The 25,037-nt window shown below is 55.1% G+C and overlaps 2 protein-coding genes across 4 annotated transcripts in view; one reads left to right on the forward strand and one right to left on the reverse strand.

Annotated features, from left to right (window-relative positions):
* Positions 1 to 2,285, forward strand: part of Dennd1a (DENN domain containing 1A) — a 473,969-nt gene extending 471,684 nt beyond the window's left edge. For all 3 annotated transcript variants that reach the window (XM_028754699.1, XM_028754700.1, XM_028754698.1), the window contains one exon: positions 58 to 2,285. In XM_028754699.1, the coding sequence (XP_028610532.1) occupies positions 58 to 1,272 (1,215 nt within the window). In that variant the 3' untranslated portion in view covers positions 1,273 to 2,285. The remainder of the gene's footprint in view (positions 1 to 57) is intronic.
* On the reverse strand, positions 2,173 to 24,554 carry Crb2 (crumbs cell polarity complex component 2). The gene is made up of 13 exons (XM_028754697.1): positions 24,457 to 24,554; positions 17,790 to 18,113; positions 14,861 to 15,056; positions 14,638 to 14,777; positions 14,104 to 14,289; positions 13,773 to 13,886; positions 10,537 to 11,409; positions 9,944 to 10,452; positions 9,344 to 9,509; positions 7,703 to 8,477; positions 7,085 to 7,195; positions 6,094 to 6,220; positions 2,173 to 4,912 (listed from the first exon to the last, which is right to left on the reverse strand). The coding sequence occupies exons 1-13, from the start codon at positions 24,551 to 24,553 to the stop codon at positions 4,688 to 4,690; spliced, it is 3,843 nt and encodes a 1,280-aa protein (XP_028610530.1). The 5' UTR covers position 24,554; the 3' UTR covers positions 2,173 to 4,687.
* Positions 24,555 to 25,037: the final 483 nt, after the last annotated feature.

Below are 25,037 nucleotides of genomic sequence, written 5' to 3' on the forward strand. Positions count from 1 at the left end.
ACTTTCTACTGTTGCCTGGGCAACAATGGTCATCACTTCCTCCCTCCTTCCCCACAGAGGCTGGACCTGTGCAGAAGTGAGAGGGGCCTCAGCACGGTGGCAGCTCTGAAGCTTGCTCATCCGTACAGTAAGCTCTGGAGTCTGGGTCAGGACGATATGGCCATCCCCAGCAAGCTCTCCATGACCTCCCCTGAGAAGCCTTCAGCTCTGCTTGGTACTTCCCCAGCCCTGCCTCTCAGACCCCAGAACCAGGAGGGCATCCTGAGACCCAGCATCAAGGAGGAGACTCCCATCCCAACTCCCGGCAGCATCACCATTCCCAGGCCACAAGGCAGAAAGACCCCTGAGCTGGGCATCGTGCCTCCACCACCCACTGCCCGGCCAGCCAAGCTCCAGGCTGCTGGTGGCCCACTTGGTGACTTCTCCTCAGAGCCGCTACAGATGGACCGGGAAAGACAAGCTGCTCTGAGCCCAGGCCTCTTGTCAGGGCTGCTCCCCAGAGCTGTCTCCCAAGGCCCCCCAGAACTTCTGCAGCCACCCAGCCCAGCCCCAGGAGCTGCAGGCACAGGCAGTGACGCCCTGCTTGCTCTCCTGGACCCACTTAATACAGCCTGGACAGGCCACACCATCCCATCCCATCCTGCTACCCCTAGTGTAGCCACCCCATTCACCCCCCAGCTCAGCTTCCCCCCAACGGTGACACCCACTCCTTTTGCACAGACACCACTTAATCCCTTTGTCCCATCTGTGCCAGTAGTACCACCCACCATGCCCCTGAGCTCTACACCAGCCAGGCCTTTTGGGACCCCTCCAGCATCCCTGGGGCCAGCATACACACCTAGCATTCTATTGTCTGGTTCTAGCTTCTATGCCCCTCACAGATCTCAGCCCAACCTCTCTGCTCTCTCCATGCCCAACCTCTTTGGCCAGATCCCAGTGGGTGCCCACACTAGTCCCCTGCAGCCACTTGGCCCCCCAGCGGTTGCTCCCTCCAGGATCCGAACATTGCCTCTGGCCCGCTCAAGTGCCAGGGCTGCTGAGGCCAAGCAGGGGTTGGCCCTGAGACCTGGTGAATCCCCACTGCTGCCTCCCAGACCACCCCAGAGTCTCCAGCCAACCCTGCAGCCCCCTGCTTCTGCACAGGTCAGAGACCCCTTTGAGGATTTGCTACGAAAAACCAAGCAAGATGTGAGCCCAAGCCCAGCCCCGGCCCTGGCCCCAGCCCCCACCTCCGTGGAGCAGCTCCGCAGGCAATGGGAGACCTTCGAGTGAGCAGGCCTTATGCCACTGTCCAGTACAGTGCCTCCCCAGTGTCCTGTTTCTGACCAGGTTTCACTGGGGCAAAAGGACTCTCTCTGCCCCCTCTCCTCCACAGCCCATCTCTGAGGCCTGGCCCTGGGAATGGTACCATCCCAGAAGAGCTGTCTGCCACCACCGTCAGCACTGACCCTGTGTGGGCTTTGCACTATATGTCAACTGGGCCAGCCATATCTTACCACCTTCCTCCTGCGGCCCAAGAGGAGTCAAGAAGCTCAAGGCTGCTCTCAAGCCCAGCTCTCCTCCTTTGCTGGGCCCTACCCCACAGGGCAGATGTCAGTAACACCCTGTGTAAGCACATCTTTGGGGGACACAGGTGTTTGGGGGGCTGAAGCGAGGACCACCCCTGAGCTGGCATGTCTCCCTGGTGGTCATCTCCAAACCTCTCTAGCAATATACTCTTCTGAGTCTTCACCTAAGCACCAAACTGGAGTTGTTCCTGAAGGCCTGGGGTCTAGAGACCTAATGGTCAGCAAACCCTGCCCAGCCAGCCCTTCTAGAGGTTGGGAACACCAGCAACTCTATAAAAGAACCCCCAAATCTGAGTCTTGGGAGCTGCCCTCAGCTCTCTGCCACCCTCATACCTCTGGGCTTTCATGTCAATCAAAGCTCAGGCTCTGCCTCCTGCCACTTGACCCAGATTCCAACTCAAAGGACAAGCTTCCTGCCACAGACAAAGGGGGAGGCACAGCTATTTGACCTCCTGGGTCGGGATCAGGTAGGGCCCGAGAGTCCCCTGTGGAGTGAATACATGTGGCCTCTAAGCCTGGGGCAAGTGGGGGCCTGGAAGCCAGCCCTCCCCACTGTCTCCAGCTTCACGCCAGTGCAGAAATTCCTGAGCCCAAGTCACCAAAGTTATAATGAAATGTTTTGTTATTGTTTCTTTGATCTTGCTTTTCCTTTTTACCTTATTGATTTGATGAATCTTGAAAATTGATTCCTTTCAATAAACCAAGGTAAAACACAGACTAACGGTTTAAGAAAACATCCATCAGAGACATGCAGGAAATTGTGCACATTTGACCTGGTTTCTCATTTCCTACGTGTAAATGGTCAGACAGCCTACCCCAGGGTTTCTGGGGGTTGGGAACAAGGAGGTTGGATCATCAGAGGTCCCTGTCACTTTAGGGACCCTCTCTGTGTCCAAGAGGTTGTTTATGGGTCCCTGAGGCCTAGGCCAGAGATGCGCCCTCCCCAGGGCTCTGTCTTGGAGGTGCGCTCAGCTGCTGGGGAATGGAGTCTCACCTGGGTCATGGGAAGCCTCCTGGCATTCTGGTGTTCCAGGACAGACCTCAGTTTCACTTCCTCCATCCCAGCAAATTCTGGGTTCCACCCAAGATGAGGCAGTGCCCCAGCCCAGTGGGCCAGTAGGGTGACAAGGTGTCGGGCAGCCTGGGAATGCACACACCTGTGGTCCACTGGAGCCAGTGCACGTCTGTTGTCATCTGTCCATTTCACTGGGTAGAATTTGCAGTCCCAACAATGCACTCTATTTGTGGTCAATAAAACTGGGGAGGGGGCTGTAGTCCTGAGTCCTTCAAGGAGCTCTGGGGGTTGGGAAGCCTGAGCAGGCACTTAGCCATCTCCACCAGCCATTCTGCAGAAGCAGAGGTCACTGTACTCCAGCCTATGCACGCTTGAGGCTCTGAGCCACTTACACTGTCCCTCCCAGTGAGGAAATTATGAATGGGTAGGGGGGCAGAACTATATGAAGGAACAAGTTCCACCCCTCCCCCATATCTAGGCAAGAACAGCATCTACCCCAAGGGAGTACTTGTGCAGGCCACATTGGTGACACTGTGGTGGAACTGGAATGTTACGTTGGCATTCCACAGGAGCTGGCAACTGCAACAGTTCATCCAGGGACCAGTTTCCTCTCCCCTCTCCTGAGGGACATGGAGACAGCTGGGGGCAAAGTGGCCCCACCACTACAGGGTAAGAACGAAGTGACTCTCCTAGCTTAGCATCCAAGAGTCTCATATCAAAGCTCCTACCGGGCCCCTGGCTCCCCCAAGTCTGTGCCTTCCAAGGCAAAGGCAACTGAGACCTGGAAACACCCAGCTTCCTTGTGTGAAAGTCGCCTGGCATATGCATGTGGAAACTCCAGTAAGGAGGTGAACAAGGATGACAAAGGACGCGTCTCCAAGTCAGAGGGCTTTGGGGAGTTCGTGGGAGGCTAGACCTGTAGGACAATGCCCTGGGGGAGGGGGTGTCAGAAGTCAAGCGCACTGAGTAGCCACAGGATGTAATCGACTTCGGCGGCCCGAGAGCCAATGTAGAGGCTGTCTGATGTCCATCTGCCGTGCACTGTTGTTTGGCACACAACTGAGGCCTTCCTTGGCAACAGAACTGCAGGCAAAGGGACAGCCTGTGCCAGAGAACCACAAGATAGTGGGTTTGCAGGGGCCAGGGACAGAGGAGAATGGCATCTCCATTCTTCCACCCCTCTGACCTCCTTGCCAGGGTTCCAAGAAGCCCTTTCAACTCTAGGCAGGCGAGACACTTTCCAACACCCAAAAGGGCAGCCAGTTCTTTCCATCAGACTGGAGGACTTTTGCCTGTTTGTCTCTCAGATCCTCAGAATAACCGTGTGAGGTAGGCAGACAGGTTACTCCACTCTGGCAAATGCCCACAGCAGGCAGGACAGCCCAGGGCAGCTAGCTGCTCCTTGGTTCCTGCAGACCTGCCCAACAGACATGGCCATGACACTGTCCATCAGATCTGCCTAAAAGGGCTTTTGTTCTGGAAACCAAGGAAAGTCTTCGTTTCCCAGCTTCTTCAGGATAAGGGCTGTCCTCGGAGGGTGATCAAGATGTCAAGACCAAAGCCTAGGTGCTTGAGTAAGCTCTGCCCTGTCCAATGCTAGAGAATGTGCAGCATTGGGCTGCCCCTGTCTCAGAGGTATCCATCTGGGTTGTCCCCAGACATGAAGCCCTCAGCACAGTCATAACACATTACAATCCGCAGACCAACATATCCCCATGTACATTCTCAATCTCCCTCCTCTCTCTCTCTTCTCTCCTCCTCTTCCTCAACAGACAGATGTGTGTGTGCGCACACACACAGGCACACACACACACAGGCACACACACACACAGGCACACACACACCCTGTCATACCATGGCACCCACATGTGCCCTGTATACAGCCCAGCAGGTCAGAGAAGTGCAGACTCTCAAAGCCTCCTCTGCTTCCCTGAGTTGTTCCCCATTTCCTGAGTCCATGATGGACAGGAGCAAGGACTGCCAACCATGGGAGCACATCCTATGGATGTCCCAGCTCTGGAAACCATCTCCTTGGATCTCCAGGTAGAAGTCCTACAGTGACCCTTTAGGACCTTCAGGACATGGCACCAGCAGCTAGGCAAGCCTAGATAAGTCTCTCCTCTGGTGGCACCTTGAGGACACTGTCCATCTCCAGCCGGGCCCCAGCCACCTCCTGCTGACTTGGGCTGTAAGTGCCCTCAGACTGGCGGCGCTTTCTGGCAGCCAGGATTCCTGAGAGAAGGCCCAGGAGGAGAAGGAGGAGGCAGGCACAGGCTGCGGGCACTGCTACCTCCAGCAGTGGGAACGGCAGAGGCAGAGGCAGGCTTTTCTGCAAGAGATGGAAGACAAGAAAACTCAGAGAAGTGTCCCAAAGTTAGGAGAGACAGCCCCAGGGATGTCCCAGCCAATGCTAGGGGAGTGTTGCCTAGCCCTGGCTAGGAGGATAGACAGTAGACATTCCAGGAGTGCCTGTGGGGGTGTCACTGAATCAACAGTCAGCTGAAGCGAAGCAAGAACAGAAAGCAGAGCCGGAACGAACTGAGCTCTCTGATGACAAGGACAGACAGGATTCACTATGGCCTGCCTGCTCACAAGGGGTTGCTCTGACAGCCTGGTTTGGAGTTGAGTGCAGCATTTCTCCATTTCCAGTCACAGAGTCCCACGGTGCCCCCAGTAATGATTCCAAGTCCCAGAATGAGAACCCCAGCAGTCCAGACACAGACACTGGGGTCCCCCACTCACCACTCTTTCCCCTACATCTTGAGGCTTTTCGGCCTACTCTGTCACTTGCTTACCCAATCCCAGCATTCAGCCCCGAAGAAGGGAGCCCCAAAGCTATAAAGCTCACACCTTCCCCCTCTCCAATACTTCAGCAGGAGCTGTAAAACCATTTCCTCCCCCTGGTGAGTGGGGGTGGGGTGGGGGGGTTATAGTGGGAAGGCAAGGGGGAGTGGGGGGGGTTATAGTGGGAAGGTGAGGAGGCAAAGGCTATAAAGTTCACCTTGACAGGAACTCTTCTCAGAAGCAAAGGGGACTCCTTACCAGGAACCTCCCCAAAGCTCTGTGCCCCCCACAGGCCCAGACCTCTGCCAGCTGAGCCTCCTTGGGGTGCCTTGGGGTGAGGGATACCTACAGTGTCCAAGCCTGATCTGTTTCAGAAACTGGGCTCTGGAACCTAAGACTGACTGCAGACTCTATGTTCCTATAGTCTGAGAAGCCAGTCCCAGAGTACACTTGGAAAATCCCAACCTGTCCCCCCTGCCGCTACCCTAGCTACCATTGGGAAGCTCCAGACTGTGTCTGATGGATGGGGAAGAGGGGGGGGGCTAAGCTTTCCCTAAGGTGAAAATAACTCCTACATGGGGTACTTACTAGAAGGGGCCTAGGTATCTTCTCCCCACCCTCAGCAAAGCCTGTCCACCGTCAAGTCCACAAGGGCCATACCCTCCCTGCCCACTGTCCTGCTAAGGTCTAAAGAGGCCTAGCTGCCCAGCCCTGGGTACTACTCACCACCACTTCACAGAACTGGCCAGAGAATCCTGCACTGCAAGTACATTCAAATATGCCACTGGCCACCTGGCAGGTGCCCCCATTCAAACAAGGGCTGGCTTCACAGGGTTGGTCGAGCCTCTGACATCTGGAAGAGATGGCGACTGAGAAAGCAAAGCCCTCCTCCCACCCACAGCTGCCTCCCATGTCCCCAGCTGTTCCCCACCTCCATCAAAGTTTACCCAGCTGGGCTGGAGAGATGGCTCAGTGGTTAAGAGCACTGACTGCTCTTCCAGAGGTCCTGAGTTCAAATCCCAGCAACCACATGGTGGCTCACAACCATCCGTAATGAGATTGTATGCCCTCTTCTGGTGTGTCTGAAGACAGCTACAGTGTACCCATAAATGAAATAAATAAATCTTAAAAAAAAAAAAAAAAAAAAAGTTTACCCAGCTGCTTTCCTGCTTGGATCAGGGTGGGTGGGGCAGGTAATGTTGAAGGACAGGGATGCCAACTACACTTCCTAGGGGCCCAGAAGTTGCATTTTGGCCATGTCCATTGAGGACCAAAGGGCTTTAAGAAACTGTGTGTGCCGGCAGTGGTGGTGCACACCTTTAATCCCAGCACTTGGAAGGCAGAAGCAGGTTTGGGGCCAACTCGGTCTACAGATTAAGTTCCAGGGACAGCCAGGTACATAGTGAAACCCTGCCTCAAAAGAAAAACAGACAAACAAAACCAAAAAAGAAAGTAAAAAGGAAGGAAGGAGAGTGGGAGAGAGAGAAGGAGAGAGAGAGAGAGAGAAAGAAACTGGGTGATGAGTACTGCCCAGCCAGTGTCTGCCTAATAGATATTGGTCTTGGAAGTCCCAGAAGAACCAAAAGACACTGGTGGATCATCTGGCACTGAAGTCAATGAGGAACAAGACAAGGAGGGCCTCATTTCCCTTGCCCAGGCTGGGAATCCCAGGGGCAAGCTCCCAGTCAACATTCCAGGCCCTGGTCTCCAGACCCACCTGAGGCCAGCCTCCTGGCAACTGCAGTTGGTGCCTAAGGGGCCACCCTCACAAGAGGTGCCATCCTTGCAGGTGGAGTTGAAGCTACATCCCTGAGGCAGGATAGGCAACCTGCAGAGAAATGCAAGGCCAATGAGGTGCTGGGAACTGGTCATAGTGCTTCTATCTGGGGAATGCAGGCCCACCTTAAGGAACACGGGGCTGTCATTCTGCTGCTCCCCCAACCCCACAAGAGCTGAGGCCTTTGCTAAGTGCTGACATTAAAGAGCAGAGCAAAACCGTTCCTAAACTGAGGAGAGAAGAAAGCTAGACCAGGGCAAGACAGCTCTGGACCTGGAAGGAAATGGGGGAGTTGCAAAGGCAACATCATCAAGGCAGCTTGATGCAAAACTCCAGAACCATGCTCCCTGATTAGTTCTGCCTTCCATGTTCTCCTCAAACCACAATGTTGTCCTGAAATTCAAATTGTGTCGAGTAATATAATCTGTATTTTCTCTTTATGGGTACCAAACTGAACTAGCTACCGAGAATTTATTCCCTCCAAACCCCACCCCTGGTAAATCAGCAGTCAGCTCTACCCAGTGCTGTCCCCAGGTCAGGTCCCTTGGCCACCCGCACCTGCAGCGCGGGCCAGAGAAGCCCGGAGGGCAGCGACACTCGAAGCGGCCGTCCGGGCGCGCATGGCATTGGCCCCGGACACAGGGCGAAGAGCGACATGGGTCAGCGCGGACCTCGCAGCGGGGTCCTTCCCAGGCCGGGCTGCAGGAGCAAGCGAAGACATCGAAGAGGTCGCGGCAGGCGCCGCCGTGCAGGCAGGGCGAGGGCGTGCATACGGGCCCGCCGCGGCAGCCGAGGCTCACTGCCGGAGACCCGGGCCAGGCCACGAAGTGCTCGCGCGCCCCAGACATCGCGCCGGACCGCGGTGGGGCCAAGGGTAACGGGAGGCCGCCGAGCGCCACGCGGCCCAGGCAGCCTGTGAAGTTCTCGGCCAGTAGCAGAGGCACAGCACCCGGACCGTGCAGGAAGCCCAGGTCCGCGCCCAAGCCGTGCAAAGCCACGGGTGTCGCCGCGCCGTCCAGCCACAGCAGCCAGCGCGAGGCAGCGGCCTCTGGGAACTCCCGAGCTAGGCGCACGCGATGCCAGGCGCCGTCGGCCACGCGCGGCCCGGGCGCGGGCAGCACCGAGCCCGCCACGTCTACAGCCAGCGAGCCGTTACGCACCGCCAGCCAGATGTTGGAGTGAGCACCCGCGGCGGAGGCGGCGCTCAGCAGCCCAGCCTCCGGGTCCCGCGTGCGGAAGGCCAGGGTGAGCCCGCTGAGAGCGTGCGAAGAGGACACGTTGTGGCCTGTGAACACAGCAGGAGGGCCCTCGCGGAACGTAGCCTCGGCCACACCTACAGAGAGAGGTAGAGCCGCTGGGAAATGACCGACCAGACTTCTCCTACACCAGCCCTGTCCCCCAATCCAGCAGGTGATAGGGTCCATGATCCACAACTGTTGACCAGGGCATGCACCCACCTGTCACCTGATCTCAGAAACTGCAGCTCCCTCATCCACCCCTTATGCATTCTCCTCCTGGAGGGAATCAGTTCCGGGGTAACCCTAAGGGGACCTGCTATCCTGAAGGCCCTAGACACATTAATAATATTAATAATATTAACTCCTCATAAATCTAACCTGCTCCCCTCCTCCCTGAAGGAGTCTGGCTCTTCACTGCACACAGGTTCGGGTCCAGGACATCCCTCTCCTCCTTACCCTATGTAAGTAGTAGCTCAGTTGGTAGACTGCCTAGTAGGTAGGAGGCTTTGACTTCATCCGTAACACCCAACAAACTGGTTCTAGGGGCCCATATCCATAGTCCCTTTACTGGGGAATTTGAGGCAGGAGGATCACAAGTTCAAATCAAGATCACTCTTTGCTACATGGTGACTTCAGGGCTAGCCTGAGCAACGTGAGACCCCTTGGTCTCTGAGCTGCTTGGCAGGCTTCAAAACCTCTACCAACTTCTCAACCTTGCACTTCAGCTGTCTATAGATAGGACTTTAAAACCTCACACACCACATACCCCTTCCCAATCTTCCTTTCCTGTGGCTCCCTTGAAGTTGCCTTGGAAACCCCAGCACATACCTCGCCTAAGAGTCTGTTTCTAAGACCGCAGTGACCAGCCATATTGGGGCCGTTAGTCCACTGCCCAACATCCCATAAACCCTAAGAGATCTCTAACCATCTTCGGTACCCAGCACCCAGGACACAAACTCACACACAAAGCCATCTGGAACCTCCTCACAGGTGGCAGGCGGAGGGCACGGCTGCCTGGGGCACCATCGCTGCTGGGCACAGGTGGGCCCTGTGAAGTTGTCGGAGCAGGTACAGTAGAAATCATTCCAGGTGACGTGGCACGTTCCACCATTGAAACAGGGATTGGGCTATGGAAGAGGTGGGACACCCGTGAGCACTCACGAAAGCAGCACCCTATCCCTAAGATTACCTCATCACAGAGTCGAGGAGAACCTGTCATCACCCCTACATTACAGATGAGACAGTAGGCCCAGAGAGGCCCCACTGGGGGCCCAGCCACTAAAGAGGCTGTCTAGTTTGTACTGCTGATGAACCTCCGTGCCTCTTTCCCCCAAGCAGCAGCTATAGAAAGGCTGAGGCCCATCCTCTGTCTAGGTCAGGATGTCACCTGAGACTGATACAAAGAGGACCATGGGAAGGAAAGAACTGGGCAGGGAGGAGATGGGGCACTCCTGTCTGCCACTCTGGTGACAGGAATGTGAGCAGCTCATGTGGCTGTCCTGAGCCTCAGCTTGCCTTATGTCCTGGGATCCTAGCTCAGGACTCCCTCCCAGGCACTCACATTGCATGTGTCCTCAGAGACACAGCCCTGGGTGATGTTGAAGGACTGACCGGCTTCCAGTTCACTGGGCCAACTTGAGTTCTCCATCGGGGAAGAGAAGAAGGGGAGGTGGATGCCGTTGAGCTGTAGGTCCTGGAGACAGCCTCGGAAGGGCCCACCCCAGGGCTGGGTGTCCTCAGGGTAGAACCTTCCACCCACATACAGCCACTGGCCCAGGTCCTTTAGCTGGTCAGGCCCAAAGCTGAGTGTCACCAAGTGGGGGAGTCCATCATCCCAGCGCCCAGGGAGGGTCACAGCAGGGTGACCCAGCACCTCAGCCCGGATCTGGCCCTCACTCAGGGACACGGTTAGGCTAGCAACTGAATCGTTGGCAAACTGGAGCAGCAGGCCGGCAGGCTCACGGGTGCGGAGGAAAAACGACACAGTGAGGTTTGGGCCTAGCAGCTGGTGGAGCAGGAAGGAGGCTGAGCTCATGGCACCGCCCAAGCCAAAGGTGGCAGCAGGAACCTCTGCAGGGAGAAACAGTATTGGGTGAGGCCAGGAGGTGGAGGGGCCCGGCATTAATGCTACCTCCCGACCTGCTAACCCCTCACCATCAGTGCATGTGGACCCATAGTAGGGTCTCAGGCAGTCACAGCGGAAGTGAGTCCACAGGTCCACGCAGGCCCCTCCATGGACACAGGGCAGAGGCTGGCAAGGTTCCTTGCGCTCACAACCCAGGAGCACATTTCCGTTGAGCTCCTCGGGCAGCAGAAGGTGTCCTTCCACACTCACATCCTGGAAGCAGCCTGCAAAGGCCCTGCCACCCAGATGGATGGAGTAAGGCCCAGGAGGCCCAGAGGCCACCGAGACTGTAGGACCTGTAGCCACAGAACCAGAGGCCACACAGAGCTGGCCAGGGCAGCCCTCATGCCAGAGCCGCAGCTCCAGGGTTCCCAGGTGGAGTGCCACCTCCACCTGATGCCAGTGCCCATCATTTAAGGCTACGTCTGGCAATGTAAGGACAAGCATAGCAGTACCATGACTCCAGAGTGTGGCCCGGAGCATGGCCCCCACCAGAACCAACTCCAAGCTGTCCCAACTGTCCTTGAGAGTAGCTAGGGCTCCAGCAAGTATTGTGGTACGAAATCTCAGTGCCAGACCCAGGGAGGAACCATCTGGCACCAATCCCCACACTGAACTGCCAGCCACAACCGAGAAGGTAGTATTCTGGCCACAGAAAGGCCCAGAGGTCCCAGGTGGGCAACGGCAGAAATAACTATGGAGGCCAGACTTGAAGGTGGGGATGCAGGTGGCAGCCAGTGGGCAGGTGTGGCCCTGGCAGCCTGTGAGCTGCACAGAACAGTCATGTCCACCCCAGGCCTCCGGGCACTGGCAGATGTAGTCCGCTACAGTGTCGCTGCAGGTTCCACCATGCAGGCATGGTTCCGACTGGCATTCGTCCATATCTTCCTGACATGTCAGGCCTAAAGGGGAGAGATCAGCCAAGGGTCAGTACACCATGCCAGAGCCACAGTCTCCAACCAGAACTCAAATGCCTCATGGTGATGCTGACCTCCGCACCTACACACCAGGTCCCCTAGGGTCCCCTTCCCTAGCTCCACCTCCTCTTCCACCCCATGCCTCTTGCTTTGCCAGATCTGGTAGCCTCTAGGTCAGCTGCCTTCAGAAGTTCCTCCCCACCCATCTCCAGAGTAACCGGAGGTCTCTTTCTGAGGTGTCACCTGGCTATACACCTCTGCTGCATATGACCCAGCCACTCACCTTAGTATTCAAGACTGTCACAGGCTAGGCCTACCAGGCTCTCAAGCCTCAACCTTGCCCCCTGGAAGCCTTGAACTTGCTATTATTCTAAGTATTTCTTGGAAAGTCATGCCTCAACTTCCCTTACTATTTCAAACTTCTCCTCATCCTGCATAGCCAGCCCACAGAGGGTTCAAGCTTTCCCTTATAGAGGGTTTGCAGGTGAGTGGCTGGTTCATATGCAGCAAAGGAGTACAGCCAGATGACACCTTGGAAAGAGTCCTCTGGTTTGTCTGGAGATTGGTGGGAAAGAACTTCTAAAGGTAGCTGACTTGACAGCTACCAGATAGCCCAAAGACCCAAACTCAGCATCACCCAGACAGGGCTCCCCAGAACCCTGTATTGAAAATATGTTTACTCAGCTGTAGTTTCCCTCTGGAGCCTGAATCTGTCCTTGGTACCCAGTGAAAGGGCTTGGCAGAGCCTTTTTAGACATGGAACAGCCACGGGGATACACCTGGAGCATACTGAGCACCCTGGGGGTCACTCCTCAGTCCCTCTACCCTGGGGTCTGCCCAAGAACACTGCCTGGGAAGGTGCCACCCCATCTTCCTTTTCACAATCAAAAGGCCGAAGAGCAACCCCAGTTCAGCCAGAGCTTCCACAACCCAACCAGAGGTCATCCTCACCCCACACCTCAGCTATAGAGACCCAGGCCCAGAGGAGCCCGTGAGGCTAGGTCAGCCCACACACCTACACTCTCCTCCTCACAATTACCAGGCACCCTCTGGACACTCTGCCTTTGAGAGGCCCCAGTCCTCCTACCTGTTAGGAGCCACAGGCTCCCCAGGAATGGGCCCAGCACCCACAGCCCCATCATCACCTACAGATGCACCAAGGCTTAGAAACAGGGCTCCCAGCCTGCCTGCGCTCTTCGGAGCCAACTCAGGAATGCCAGGCTGACCTTCCAGTCCAGAGCCTTGTGGTGTCTCAAGGGAGGCTGGGCTCTGTGCCCAGCCTCACAGCTAGGATCTCTCCTCCAGGACTCTGAACTCAGAGCTCCCTCTCCCTGTCACTCACTAACTCCTTAACTGGAAGGATCTAGGTTCCCCCAGACGCTGTTTAAGACACCCCTCTCCCAGGACAGCCAGGGCTACACAGAGAAAACCTGTCTCGGAAAAACCTAAAAAAAAAAAAAAAGACACCCCTCTCTAGGCTTCACTGCCATGTCCATGAGATGGGGATAGAAAACCCTTCCCTGTGAGACTATGGAGGAGTGGGCCACTGTGGGAGGATGTGGAAGGGAGGGACTCAAGCAATAGGAACAGTGGATAGGGCGTGGGGTACCCAACATGGGGGAGCATTCAGCCCCAATATGTTTGCGTGGCTAAGATAGGAGAGAGGGGATATATCCCAAGCAAAGGAACTTGCCTCCAGAAACCTTCAGGGAACAGAGCTAGGCAGGAATGCCGGCATGTGGGGGAGTGCTACCCACATTCCAGTGGGGGCAGGGACACTAGAGACAGGAGTCTGTGTGCAGCTCCCGGGTGGTTTTTACATGGAGAACTTTCACACTCCAACCACTGACACAGGCACAGCTCCCCAGAGCCAAAACATGTTCTTCTGAAGGCAGGCACCTGCGCACAGTGCTGCCTCCTGCTGTCTTGGACAGAAGCTCTGTCCCTCTTTGATTTGATAGCAGAGTTCAGGGCCCAAGCCACCAGACATCCATATATGAGCCCCAGTCCAGGCCTCTCTCTTGGGGTCAGTCTCTTGTCCCCCCAGCTGGCCCTGGCTTCACGGACACTCAGTACTCACAGGGCTGAAGTCACCAGCCAACATTCCCCAGGGTAGAGGATCACTTAGCAGCCTTGGTACCACCTGCTCCACGCTTCCGTCCTGACTGTACTCAAACTGACCAGTTTCTCCCCCTCAGTTGGGATTCTAGCTCAGCACACCTCGCCCCCTTCAGCTGTCACCTGTGCCACCACGGCCACCTCTAGCTTCATTTTCCATATGCATCAATCCACATTCAGCCAAAAGGGATCATATCTCCTCCATGCCAGAGCCACCCCCAGTCGAGCACCTGTGTATCCATCCTGGCAGTAGCACTGGAAACCATTGGGCAGATCCTGGCAGCTCCCTCCGTTGAGGCATGGCTCTGAGGCACACTCATCTACATCCACGCTGCAGTCATTCCCTGTTTTTTTTTTTTTAAAAAAGGGGGGGGGTAGGTGGGGCTCAGGTGCACCGTCAGAGCCAGACCAGAACCAAAAGGGTCCATTTTACAACTTGGGAGACTGAGACCCATTGAGAAAGAGAGAGGAGAGTATGGATTCAGGCGGGGTACTGGGCAGGCTGGATCCATCCTTGGAGTTCTAGACCCTGACTGAGTGCTTCTTCAGCAGGTAACTCACCGGCAAAGCCCAGAGGACAGCTGCAAAGGAAGCCAGCAGCGTGGCTGAAGCTGAATGCTCCCGGGAAGGTGGCCTGAACACCCCCATACAAAGTCGGATCAGAGCGCTGTAAGCACCGGCCCCCGTTATGACAGGGATCCGATGCACATTCATCCTCATCCACTTCGCACAGCTCTCCACTGAAGCCTGGGGCACACAAAAAGACATCAGGAAACACGTGTGCCTAGGCAGTTCCCCTCCATGACCCAAGCCAACCCAGGACCCAACAGGGACATCATCAGGATGTGGATACTGACAGAGGGACAATAGGGACTAGTAATAGCCAGCTACCAATTGCTACAAATTCTATATACTAACATTCAGACACCCTTCTTGAGTGCCAGGTACATCGCTGCTTCTCACAGCAACCCAAGGGACAGGTGCTGTTAGCAACCCTGTTTGCAGATCAGGAAACTGTCACACACACACACGCGCGCGCGCGCACACACACACACACACACACACACACAGAGTGGGGTGGAGGGTCGTGCACACCTGGCCAGCAGAGGCAGCGGAAGCTCCGGAAGCCGTCGAGACAGGACGCGTTGTGCGCGCAGGGCGCAGAGGCGCACTCCAGCACCTCCTGCTCACAGCGCGGGCCTTCGTAACCCGTGTCCGCGCAGTCGCACCGGAAACTGGCGTGGGCGGGCGGGAGCTGAGCGCGAGCCCATCCCGCAGCCCACCTCCCCGCAGCCAGGGCATTCCGCCAAGGGCTCACCCGTTGACCAGGTCGTGACACACGCCACCGTGCGCACACGGCTGGCTCTGGCACTCGTCCACGTCCAGCTGGCAGCTGGCACCGGCGTATCCCGGCGCGCACACGCAGCGGTAGGAGCCCACGCCGTCCAAGCACGAGCCTCCGTGCAGGCAGGGCGCTGACGAGCACTCGTCCACCTCGGCCTCACACGTCACGCCTGGACAGGGACAAGAGACACGGAGACCACATCTAAAGGGGCAAAAGGGGCCCAACCAGCAGCCTCAGTCCAGTTACATATGCCTCACTCTTTCAGAGGAAGTGCTGCCCATAGACCCAGGCAGCCGGGTAGAAGCAAGAAGACCCTCCTTGCCCTGACAACCTCACCGCAGGGTGTGGGTCGGAAAGGGCTACTGTTTATTAATGTTGACCACAATAAGAGAGACAGCTGGATCCTGTGAGGACAGGAGCCAGGGTCTGTTCTAGGGAGCCGGGAACGGGCGGAGCAGAGGCTTCTGGAACAGCTTTTTGAAAACTGAGTAAAGCCAATGATGACAGTTGCTGGCACCCCTCTTGAGGCAGAGGCATAATGCCCTGGGAGAAGGATGGAGAAAAGATAGAACCAGAGGAGAGTGGCCAAGAAAGGCAGGAGGGCATGAGGTACTAGAGCCCAATCAGACTCCTGTTCATCAAGAGAGGTCAGGCTTTGGGCCTGGAGAGAGTTCAGCCATAAAGAGAGCTTCCTGCTCTTCCAGAGGACCAGAGTTCCATTCCCAGTGCCCACTTTAAGCAGCTCACATCTGCCCTAAGAGCAGACCTGCTTGGTTTAGCTTTCATGAAGATGTTCAGATAGCGAGCGTTCCTAGCATCCTCTCACCCAGGTCCCTCTTCTACTACCTGCATACACATGACATAATTAAATCCTTTTTAAAAAAAAATAAGATGTTGTTAGGCATAATAATAGTCAATCTTTGTGGTCAGTCACCTTGACCAGATTTGGAATCTTCTAAGGGCTATGTCTGTAAGAGAGTTTACAGGAGGATTCAACTGACGAGAGAAGATCCACCCTGAATCTGGGGAGCACACTCTCCAGGACTGGGATCCTGGATTGAATAAAAACAGGGGGGGGGGGGAAACAAACAAAAGGAAGAAAGCAATCAGAGCTCCAGCATCAGAGGATACAGTGTGACCTGGTGACTCATGTTCCTTCTGCTGTGCAGTCCATGCCATGATCGACAGCATCCCCACAAGGACAACCGTCCTGCTTTACTTGCTTCTTGTTAGGATTTTACCACAGCAATGAAAAGGGAGACCAGCACAGCAGCTCAGCAGTGTGTGGTTCAGAAGCCTCAGTGGTAGATTTGAGAAGGATGTGAAGAAGGGACCCCACAGAAGAGGGACACTCTGGGCAGGACACACTGGAGTAGGGTCACCAATTCCTATGCTATCTTGACTTTAAAACTGGAAGTCTCTAGTTCTACCTAGAGGATTTCTCATGCCTCTGGGAAAACTCTGAGTATATGTTGGCCCTCTCCTGGATAGGGGTGGAGACGGGGAGATGGAGAATCCCCAGGTGTGAGGATTTATAAGACAGGTTCTGTCAGTGTAGATGTCCACGGCCTTTCCCCTGCCACCTAAGTAGGTTTTGTCATGGGGGCTTAGGAGCCAACTGACCCCAGCTGGAGTCCTCCCTACATCTCAGTCCAGCCAGCCTCAGGACTCCTCCTTCCCATGACCCTCCAGCCCCACTCCTATCCTCTGTGCCAGGGAGAGCCAGGCCCAGGCCTCCTGGAATCCCAACTCCCCCACCCTGCTATGAGCCAGAGGGAAATGAGTCACGCAAAGCTGCCTGCTCACATCACATTGGCCGGAATCCTGCACAGACAGTGCTCACATGTCTGCCGACAGACACACAGATGATTCCCACGGAAGTATACACAGATTATGACACAAGAAAATGCTCAGAGCACCCTTAGAGCTACCATACATATGCAGAGAGCTGGGACGTGCAGTCTCACCTGCACAAACACTCAGACCATGAGAGAGGAGAGATGCAGGGATGTGTCTTAACCAACTCTTTCCACACTGTCATCTCATCCCTCCATGTCCGTCCTGTGACTTGGTTCCCAGTCTGTACCACTTGCTCAGATGGGACTTCAAACTGCCTCACAGTTTGAGCACGATATCTAAATTCAGGGTTAATGGACACCCCAGTGTCTATGCTGCAAACTCCAGACTGCACTAAATTAAACATCCTTTGAGGACCTGTCCCCAGCCGTCCCCTCCCTCCTGACATTAGGCAGCCCTAGAAGGCAGATGTAGGAGTAGGAAGGGACTGGGGGGAGGTGTTCCCTGGAAGACAGCCACGTGTGTCCATGCCAGTCATGGTGCTGAGCACATTATTTCTAGGGAACAAGGACAGCTAGGACTCATCCCCATCACAAACAGGAAAGGATTTCAGTGGATCACTGAATTCAGGATGCCTAGAGGACTGAGGTCTGAATTACATACTATCAGGTGAGCCACACGGGGTCTACATGGCAGCTTGACACAGGTCTAGACTGAAGAAATGCTAGCAATAACCATCTGGGCATCCTTGTGAAAGCCAAACCAGGCAGGTGTGCCCTGCAAGGGATGTTTGAGGATTATTCCCCATCTCCAATGGGGACCATACTCAGTTCTGTAGCAGGGACAAAAAGCAGTATTTGTCAAGTAACTGATATGTGCCAGGCCCCACATTAACACTCAAACATACAAGCGCTGATCCCACCTTCCAGGTTAACCCAAGAAACATCAGTTGTGCAGCCAACCCAAGAGTGGTTAACAAAGCTGCCAGCCAGCCTGGGGCATCTCCTGACTTGAGCCAAAGCTTAATCCGGATGCTCACACTATGGAGCTGATGGGCTCCATGCCCATCCATGGTCCAGCTCCCCAAGGTGACCAATACTATTACCTGCATAGCCCAGGGGGCAGTGGCACTCGTAGTGATCCGCCAGATTTCGGCAGGTGCCCCCATGGTGGCAAGGCCGGGAGGCACACTCATCGATGTCCAGTTCACAGTGGGGTCCCTGGAATCCAGGCACACAGTAGCAACGGAAGCTGTTAGGATCTGGGCCCTGGGGCACACACAGTGCACCGTGGTGGCATGGTTGACTAGCACAGCCTCCAAGCTCTGAGAGCTCACAGGTGTAGCCACCACTTTCTGTAGCCTGGCACTTAGTCCCTGGAGCACATGGGTCTGAGGCACAGGCACTTGGGATCTCTGAAGGAACCAGCCCTGTAAAAAAGAAAACATATTGGCAATATGGGCAGGGTTTGCATGATCCACTCTTCCCCACCATTAGACACAAACCTAACAGTAACACAGGTGCGTCCATGTTCAAGAACCTGTGTGCACACCAAGGGCATCTACAAGCTGATCACAAATGGAGGTATCTACACCTGGAACTGAGGTGGTTTTATTTCCTTATTTTGTGCTTATTTTTGAGAAGCACTATCTCGTAATCCAAGCTGATCTGGAACTTGCTATATATCCAAGGATAACCTTAAACTTCTGATCCTCCTGCATCACCTCCCAAGTGCCAGAATTATAGGCATACACTACCAATCCAGGTTTATGGAGTGCTGGGGAATCATACCCAGGGCTTCCTTGGAGAAAGGCAACCGTTCTCCGGACTGAGCTACAGCCTGAGGCCCTGAGGAAGGTTTTAGTTGTATCTGTAGAGCAGATAGTGGACAGGATGAGCAGCTCCCCTGTGACAGTATTGTGACACAGCCCAAGCTCTCTGGGCCCCCCCTGGAGCACCCTTAGGAGGCTTGGACTGTCCTGTGTCCTCAGACAAGCAATAGAGGCTCAAGGACATAAAGACTTGCTGACATCACATGATAAGTTAACAAGGAATAGGTGACAATGCCAGGTTGTTCCTGCTACACCAGGAAAGAGCTCGCCAGGCCTTTCCATTCTGTAGGCCTGTGTCCACTCAGCAGCCTAAAATGGGGTGGAGGAGTCAAAGGAGGGGACAGCTTCTACCTCCTCCAACCCCCCGCTGGGGGTCTGGTAACTCCATCTCTCACTGAAACCTGAGACTCTGATCTCAGCCCCAGGAAAAGAATGGGCGACTTCAAAGGCAGGACCTGGCTCTGCCTTTCTCACTCCTAACCCATCCCGGTCCCGCCTTCTTGCCAGCTTGCCTGGGGACTTCCAGAGGGTCCCTTAGCACTCACACCATCCCCCACAAGCAAATACCTGAAACAAAGCAGGTATAGTGACTTGGACCTTCTCACTTGATACCTGACCAGGGTCTACACACTTGGGGCACCCGGTGTTGACTTAGAAGACAAAGTCAGTGAGTATCGTTCCTTCCCTTTATCCCAGCTTGAAAGCCTTGCCACTATTAGGCCTGAGTCCAAACCCAGCTCAGAGATCCATGAGCTGTGAGACCTCGGGGAGAGGCTTCTACTGAACACCCTTCTCCTCTTGAGTAAAAGAAGGATTCAAAGCCTCAGGTACAGACACAGATGTGAGGGAGGGAAACCCTTCTACCCACCACCTGGAGCTCCAGGACCTACCCTCCCCCAAAGTTGTCATGGGGACACTAACCAGACCTGAGCAGCAAGACTGTCAGGCCCTGCACCTTCCCTTCCCCCAGACGGTGAAGACCCCCGCCCCTCCAGATAAGGTTGGCAGCCTCTCAGGCGTCATCCACATTCCACGGGGGCAGGGCGTCTGCTGGCCAGATCCCCAAGCTCCTAAGATGGAGGACAGCAAACCATGGGGATAGTGGACCCAGGGAGACATCATGGCTGCGCAGTGCCATCTCAAGTGTCCAAGGTTCTTCCTGCCATACTGGGGCCTAGCATCCACCAGAGACAAGTAAGGGGTCAGATTCTGAAGTCTGATATACTTTCTGGCTAAGAGGCCCCTCAGTTCACAGTTGTCCCAACCCTCTGCCAAGCCTGAACATATGGGTTGGAGAAAGGGGCCACTGCCTGCCTGGGCCACTGTCCGAGCTTACGGGCAGTGGTGGGGCCTTCTGCTTCTTTGACTGGACAGACTGGGAAGTCTGGAGGTCCCAGGATAGATGCCCTGTGAGGGTAAGAAGACAATTTGATGGGAGATGGGAAAACGGGTGGGACCTGCGGCAGGAAGTGGACGGAACACCTTCAGGAAAAAGCATGTCTGATGTTTGAAGCGTCAGACAGATTCAGTATTGTGAGGAGCCCCAAAATGATGTGCATGATGCCTTGACACCCAGGGAGCCCCCTCGAGAGGCAGTGGCCATGATGGTCAGAGGCCCTAGGCTCTGAAGGCCCCAAGAGAAGAGTGGTTATAACTCCTCTTATAAAGCGCCTGACTATTGGCCCCATGCCAACACATTGTAATCCGGTCAAATTACAGATTCTTATCTCTGTGGCGCAAGGAATCTCTCACCACAACCTGGAGCTTGGCCCCTAGCTCTGAGCCCACTATATTAGTGGTCACAGCATCAGGGGAAGGAGGCTTTGCTCCTCTATGGGTCCTCCCCGAGCCCAGCAGGGGGCTGTTACTGTGAGAAATACCTGCGAGGCAGAGTCCAGCCCACAGTTTGAAAGGCTCTAGAGGAGCAAAGCAGGAGGGTACAAACAGGCCCAGAACCTGCGCGGGTCGGTCATTCACTGCCTAGTTTCCTGACATGTTAGCAGTTTTATCTGCCGTTTTACAACTCAGAGACTCTTCACTTCAGTCCCACCGCACTCCAGGGTGACCCGACGGGCTCACAGTGAGCCCAGGAGACCAATTGGGCAGGGGAGGGGAGGAGTTCTCCCTAGGGACTAGCTGGAGAGGCGGGGCCTTGTCGCCAGGGCAACAAGGGGCCACTGCTTATCTTTACAAATCCCTCCTGACCTCTCAGACTGCCTGGGCTGACCTGGCAGAGGAGAGATTAACAGACACAGACACAGGATGCTGGCCCTTTCCTCAGACCTGTGCCCTGCCCCACCCTGAGGAGAGCAGTCATTGCCTGCAGTAACCTTCACCTCGTCGTGAGTGCTCTGTACTAAAGGCAGGTGTGTTTCGCCATCTTGATGTACTTGGTTCACACTAGAAAAGGGAGACTTAAAAAAAAAAAACTGCTTCCCATCATAAAGAGACTGAAAACTTGCATTTGCAGAAGCATGTGAAATTGTGTGCCAAACAATTGTCAACCTAATATGTCCCCGGCCCTTCTTCCCCTCACCAGAAAAGTCTTAGAGTCTGGGGAATGGTGTACGGCTTCTTGGTACAGCACTTGCCTAGCTTATGAGAAAGCCCTGGGTTGCACCCCCAGCACTAGGGAAGCATAAGGTATAAGCTATCCTGGGAGAGAAGCACTCTGTCTACCCTGAGCCTAGCAGCTGTCATGCCACTGCACCAGTCCCCGCACCAGTCCCGGCTTAGGAACTGCTACTCTGCCCGAGCTAGTTTACTGAGTGTACTCACTTTCTCTGTGCCTCAGCAGCCCTGGGGCTGCTATTGCTGCAATGAAGAACAACAATAAAAAGAGAACTGGAGAGGAGAGGGTATATTTGTCTCATATTTCCACATGACTGTTCATCACTGGACAGAAATTCAAACAGGGCAGGAATCTGATGCAGAAGCCATGGAGGGCTGCTGCTTACTGGCTTGCTTCCCATGGCTGGCTCAGCCTGCTTTCTTATAGAACTCAGAACCACCAGCCCAGGGGCGACACCACCCACAATGGGCTAGGCCCTTCCCCCACCAATCACTAATTAAGAAAGTACTCTACAGGTTGCTACAGCCCAATCTTACAGAAATATTTTCTCAGCATTTCAGAGGCCTCCTTCCCCTCTGATGACTCTAGCTTGTGTCAAGTTGACATAAAACTAGCCAGCACAGGGCCCCAGGGGGTATAGTGCAGTAAAGGGTCACTGACACTCAACACCCATTCAAACTCATCTGGAAAAGGGAAAGATACCCCAGAAGGCAGAGAAGCCTAGGCATACTTTCAGAGATGTTCATCCTTGAGGCCAAAAGGCATAACTGAATAACAGCAATGGTGAGCGTAGGTGTTCCAATGCGGTATCCAGCATGGTACATACTGGGATTGCTAGTCCCTGGTCTCAGGTCTCTGAGTGAGGGAAAGACATGCAGGGAGGGTTCAAACCTGCCACTTGTACTGTGAACAGTTCCCCTAGTGACTATTAATGTGCTTCTGTCTGAAATTTTCTTGAGGACTACTGAGATGTCTCTTCAGGTATTGGCTTGCTGTGGAGACCTGAGGACCCGAGTCTGACCCTCAGAACCCATGTAAAGGTGGAAGGAGGGAACTAGCTCCACAATCCCTCTGACCTCCACACTTGGGTCTGTGTGTGTGCACATGCTCATGCACACGCCAATGCACGCACCAATAATAGTAATAATAATACTACACAACAATACAGTGTCCTTGATGTTGAGGGGTCCTGCTCAACCCCCACACTTCACATTCAAAGCATTAGTGCATCCAGTCTGGAAACAATCCTCGGAATGAATGATGGCCCCACTTAACAGAGGTACAAAGAAGAACTGTAACCCACCACCTCCTGCTGAGATCCTGGCCCTGCTGCAGCACACTGCTCTTGTGACCCTAAACAAGTTGGGACCTTCTCTGGACTTTGCTTACCTGTTCTGTAAACAGAGAGGTAGGAAGCCAGCTTCCCTGGCTTCTGGGAGGGTTAAAATCTCTCTGCACAGTGGCTGGCATGATCACACATCAGCAAACCTTTCCTAAAGCCCAGTAGCCAGCAGACCCCACATTATTTGAAAGTATACAGCATCCCCGTTTCTCTCCTACAGTCCCACCCCTTAAGTTGGAGGAGGGGCCAAGTTTGGGAAAGACTGGCTGTCCCTTTGTGCACTGTGCTCCCTGGGTGTTCAGGGAAGGGGTGGGGGTGGGAACAACCCAACGTGTTCCATTGTAGTACAAGATGCCTCTTCCTCTCCATAGCAACCAGCAATCCTCTGCTGTGGAGTGGCTGGGATGGAGGGGCCCAGCTCAGAGCCTGGCAGGGGTGGCATCAGGTCTGGTCCAGAACTTTCATCTCCTCCGGGATGAAAATTAGCTTTCAAGTCACAAAGTCCCTGGCACCTCCATTTGCTCAGTCAGCTCTCGGTACTGGTGTTTGTAGAGAAGGCACAGGGAAACGGCCCCTGAGAGCCTGTTGAGGGTCTGGGGGAATATACACCTGTTTGCCCACCTCACAGTCCACACGCATGTACAATCCTGAGCGTAAATGCATGAAAGTTAATGCAGGCCTGCTGGTGTACACAACTGGTGTATGCAGGCGAGTGCCGTGTATATGGTGACACACAGTAGGTTCATTAGCAAGTTTACCAGTGAGTTCACAGGGGAGACCTGGCATGTGCCTGTGGACACCTGTCCTGTTGTAGTGTGTCTCCTAGTCCCTGCCACACATCTGTGTAGCTGTCATGGGCATCTGTGTACTGCGTGTGGGAGAGATCCAGAGTGCACAGCCCAGAACCTCATGCCTTAAGAAGGTACAGAGTTGCCTGGTTTCTCCACCCTCATTTGACTCAGGTACCAGCTTCTAGGTCCCTCCCCTCCCCTCCCCAACCTTCATTTGGTCTCCTCCCTAAAACACAGGTCCTCGCTATACCCAGGGTCCTCATCCTCCCTCTTTCCCCAGAGGAAGAGGCAATAAAGGCTTTGTATGCAGGCAGGGGGAATGCCACTGGTGGGGTTCACGGATTGCAGGGGAAGCCAGGCCCTCCCTACTGTCCTCGTAACTATAGCGACCAAGCCAAAGCGTCCTCCAGACCCCCCAGTAGGAATTCCAGGCTCAGTGCTGAATGCACTTGGACAAAGCCAACGCACTGGCTGCCTGGGCTGGCTTCAGGGAGCCCTTCCAGCATAGTTGAGGAATGCCAGAGACCTGCTGCAGGGGACACACACTTATGATCCCAAATCCCTAGCCATCCCAGAGACCCAGAACAGCTCTACTGGTCGCCCCTCAAGTGCCGGCAGAGGACCCATAGAAGGGAGCCATGTGGGCAAGCCTTCCCCCAACCCTAGTTCTCTTCCCCCTCCCCTAGCCTAACCTAGCCCCACCCACCCACCCACACCTCCTGTTGCCAGGAAAGGCCAGTTGAACATGCCGGACAACTTACAGCCAGTTCAGCGAGGACACAACTCTCAACAATCAATCCCCTCAGACAGAACTTCCACCCTCCGTGCAACTTTACATGTCACCTGCACCCCGGGTCAACACATGACTCCGGCAGACCCTATGGTGACTGCCTGAGTTTGCTAAAACTTCTCCAGTTCACGCATTTCCATCTCTAGCCCGGCGCGCTTTCCCTAAGTAGCACCTCACACCAAACTCCCCAGCTTTTCTCTAAACACACTACACCACACCACGCCAGCTCTCCCAGATCGGCTCTGCAGACCACACCAGCCCTCAGCCTCCTGGCCCCACTGCATAGACTCCTCAGTTTGAAGCTACCAGAACACTCCGAGCTCTCCAAGTGAGTTCTTAAAACACCCCCACCGTCCCCACAAGTTCTAGGGCCCGGGATACTCTTCCCTCTAGCACTACCACTCTCTCAGGCCAGCCCACCCACACTCAGGCCCAGCCACACTCACCAGCCGGCACCCAGGGCGGCAGCAGCAGCAACAGTAGCAGCAACAGGAGGTAGACATCTCGTCTAGGGTCCCAGATCACAGGCCCCAGCAGCGCCATGGCAGCCGGCTCTGTCTGCCTGTGGGAACCCTCTGCTCGGCGGGCTCCGCGCCCCTTCGTCCCTCCAACCAGCACTGACGAGGTGGACAGAGGCCCGGCCCCTCCTCCAGCCTTCCCCCTCCGCCCCGCCTCCCACTGCTCCTCCCGGGGCAGGATCCTCGCGGAGGGTCTGACCCACCGCTCCTCACAGACACCAGCCCCTTCGGAGGCCTCAGCTCCAGACAAGGCCCTGGGCCTGACCCTGGGTCTCAGTGCACAAGCCCTCTTGCCAGGCCGTCCAGTCCATGGGGGCAGCCAGGATTCCTGGGGCTTGTCCGACTTCCCGCAAGAGCTCAGCTACCCTGCAGTTGCAGGCCTCGGTCCTCCCGCCTTGTTTCAGCTCAGAAGCACTCCCATCCGTCCTTACTTAACCTGCTCCTTCCACACCTGAGATAGCAAGGCCCCTCCCCTCTCAGTGGGGCTCCTGTCCCAGCTGCCCGCTGGG

This window comes from Grammomys surdaster, unplaced genomic scaffold, assembly GCF_004785775.1.
Source record: "Grammomys surdaster isolate TR1022 unplaced genomic scaffold, NIH_TR_1.0 126035, whole genome shotgun sequence".
NCBI lineage: Eukaryota > Metazoa > Chordata > Mammalia > Rodentia > Muridae > Grammomys > Grammomys surdaster.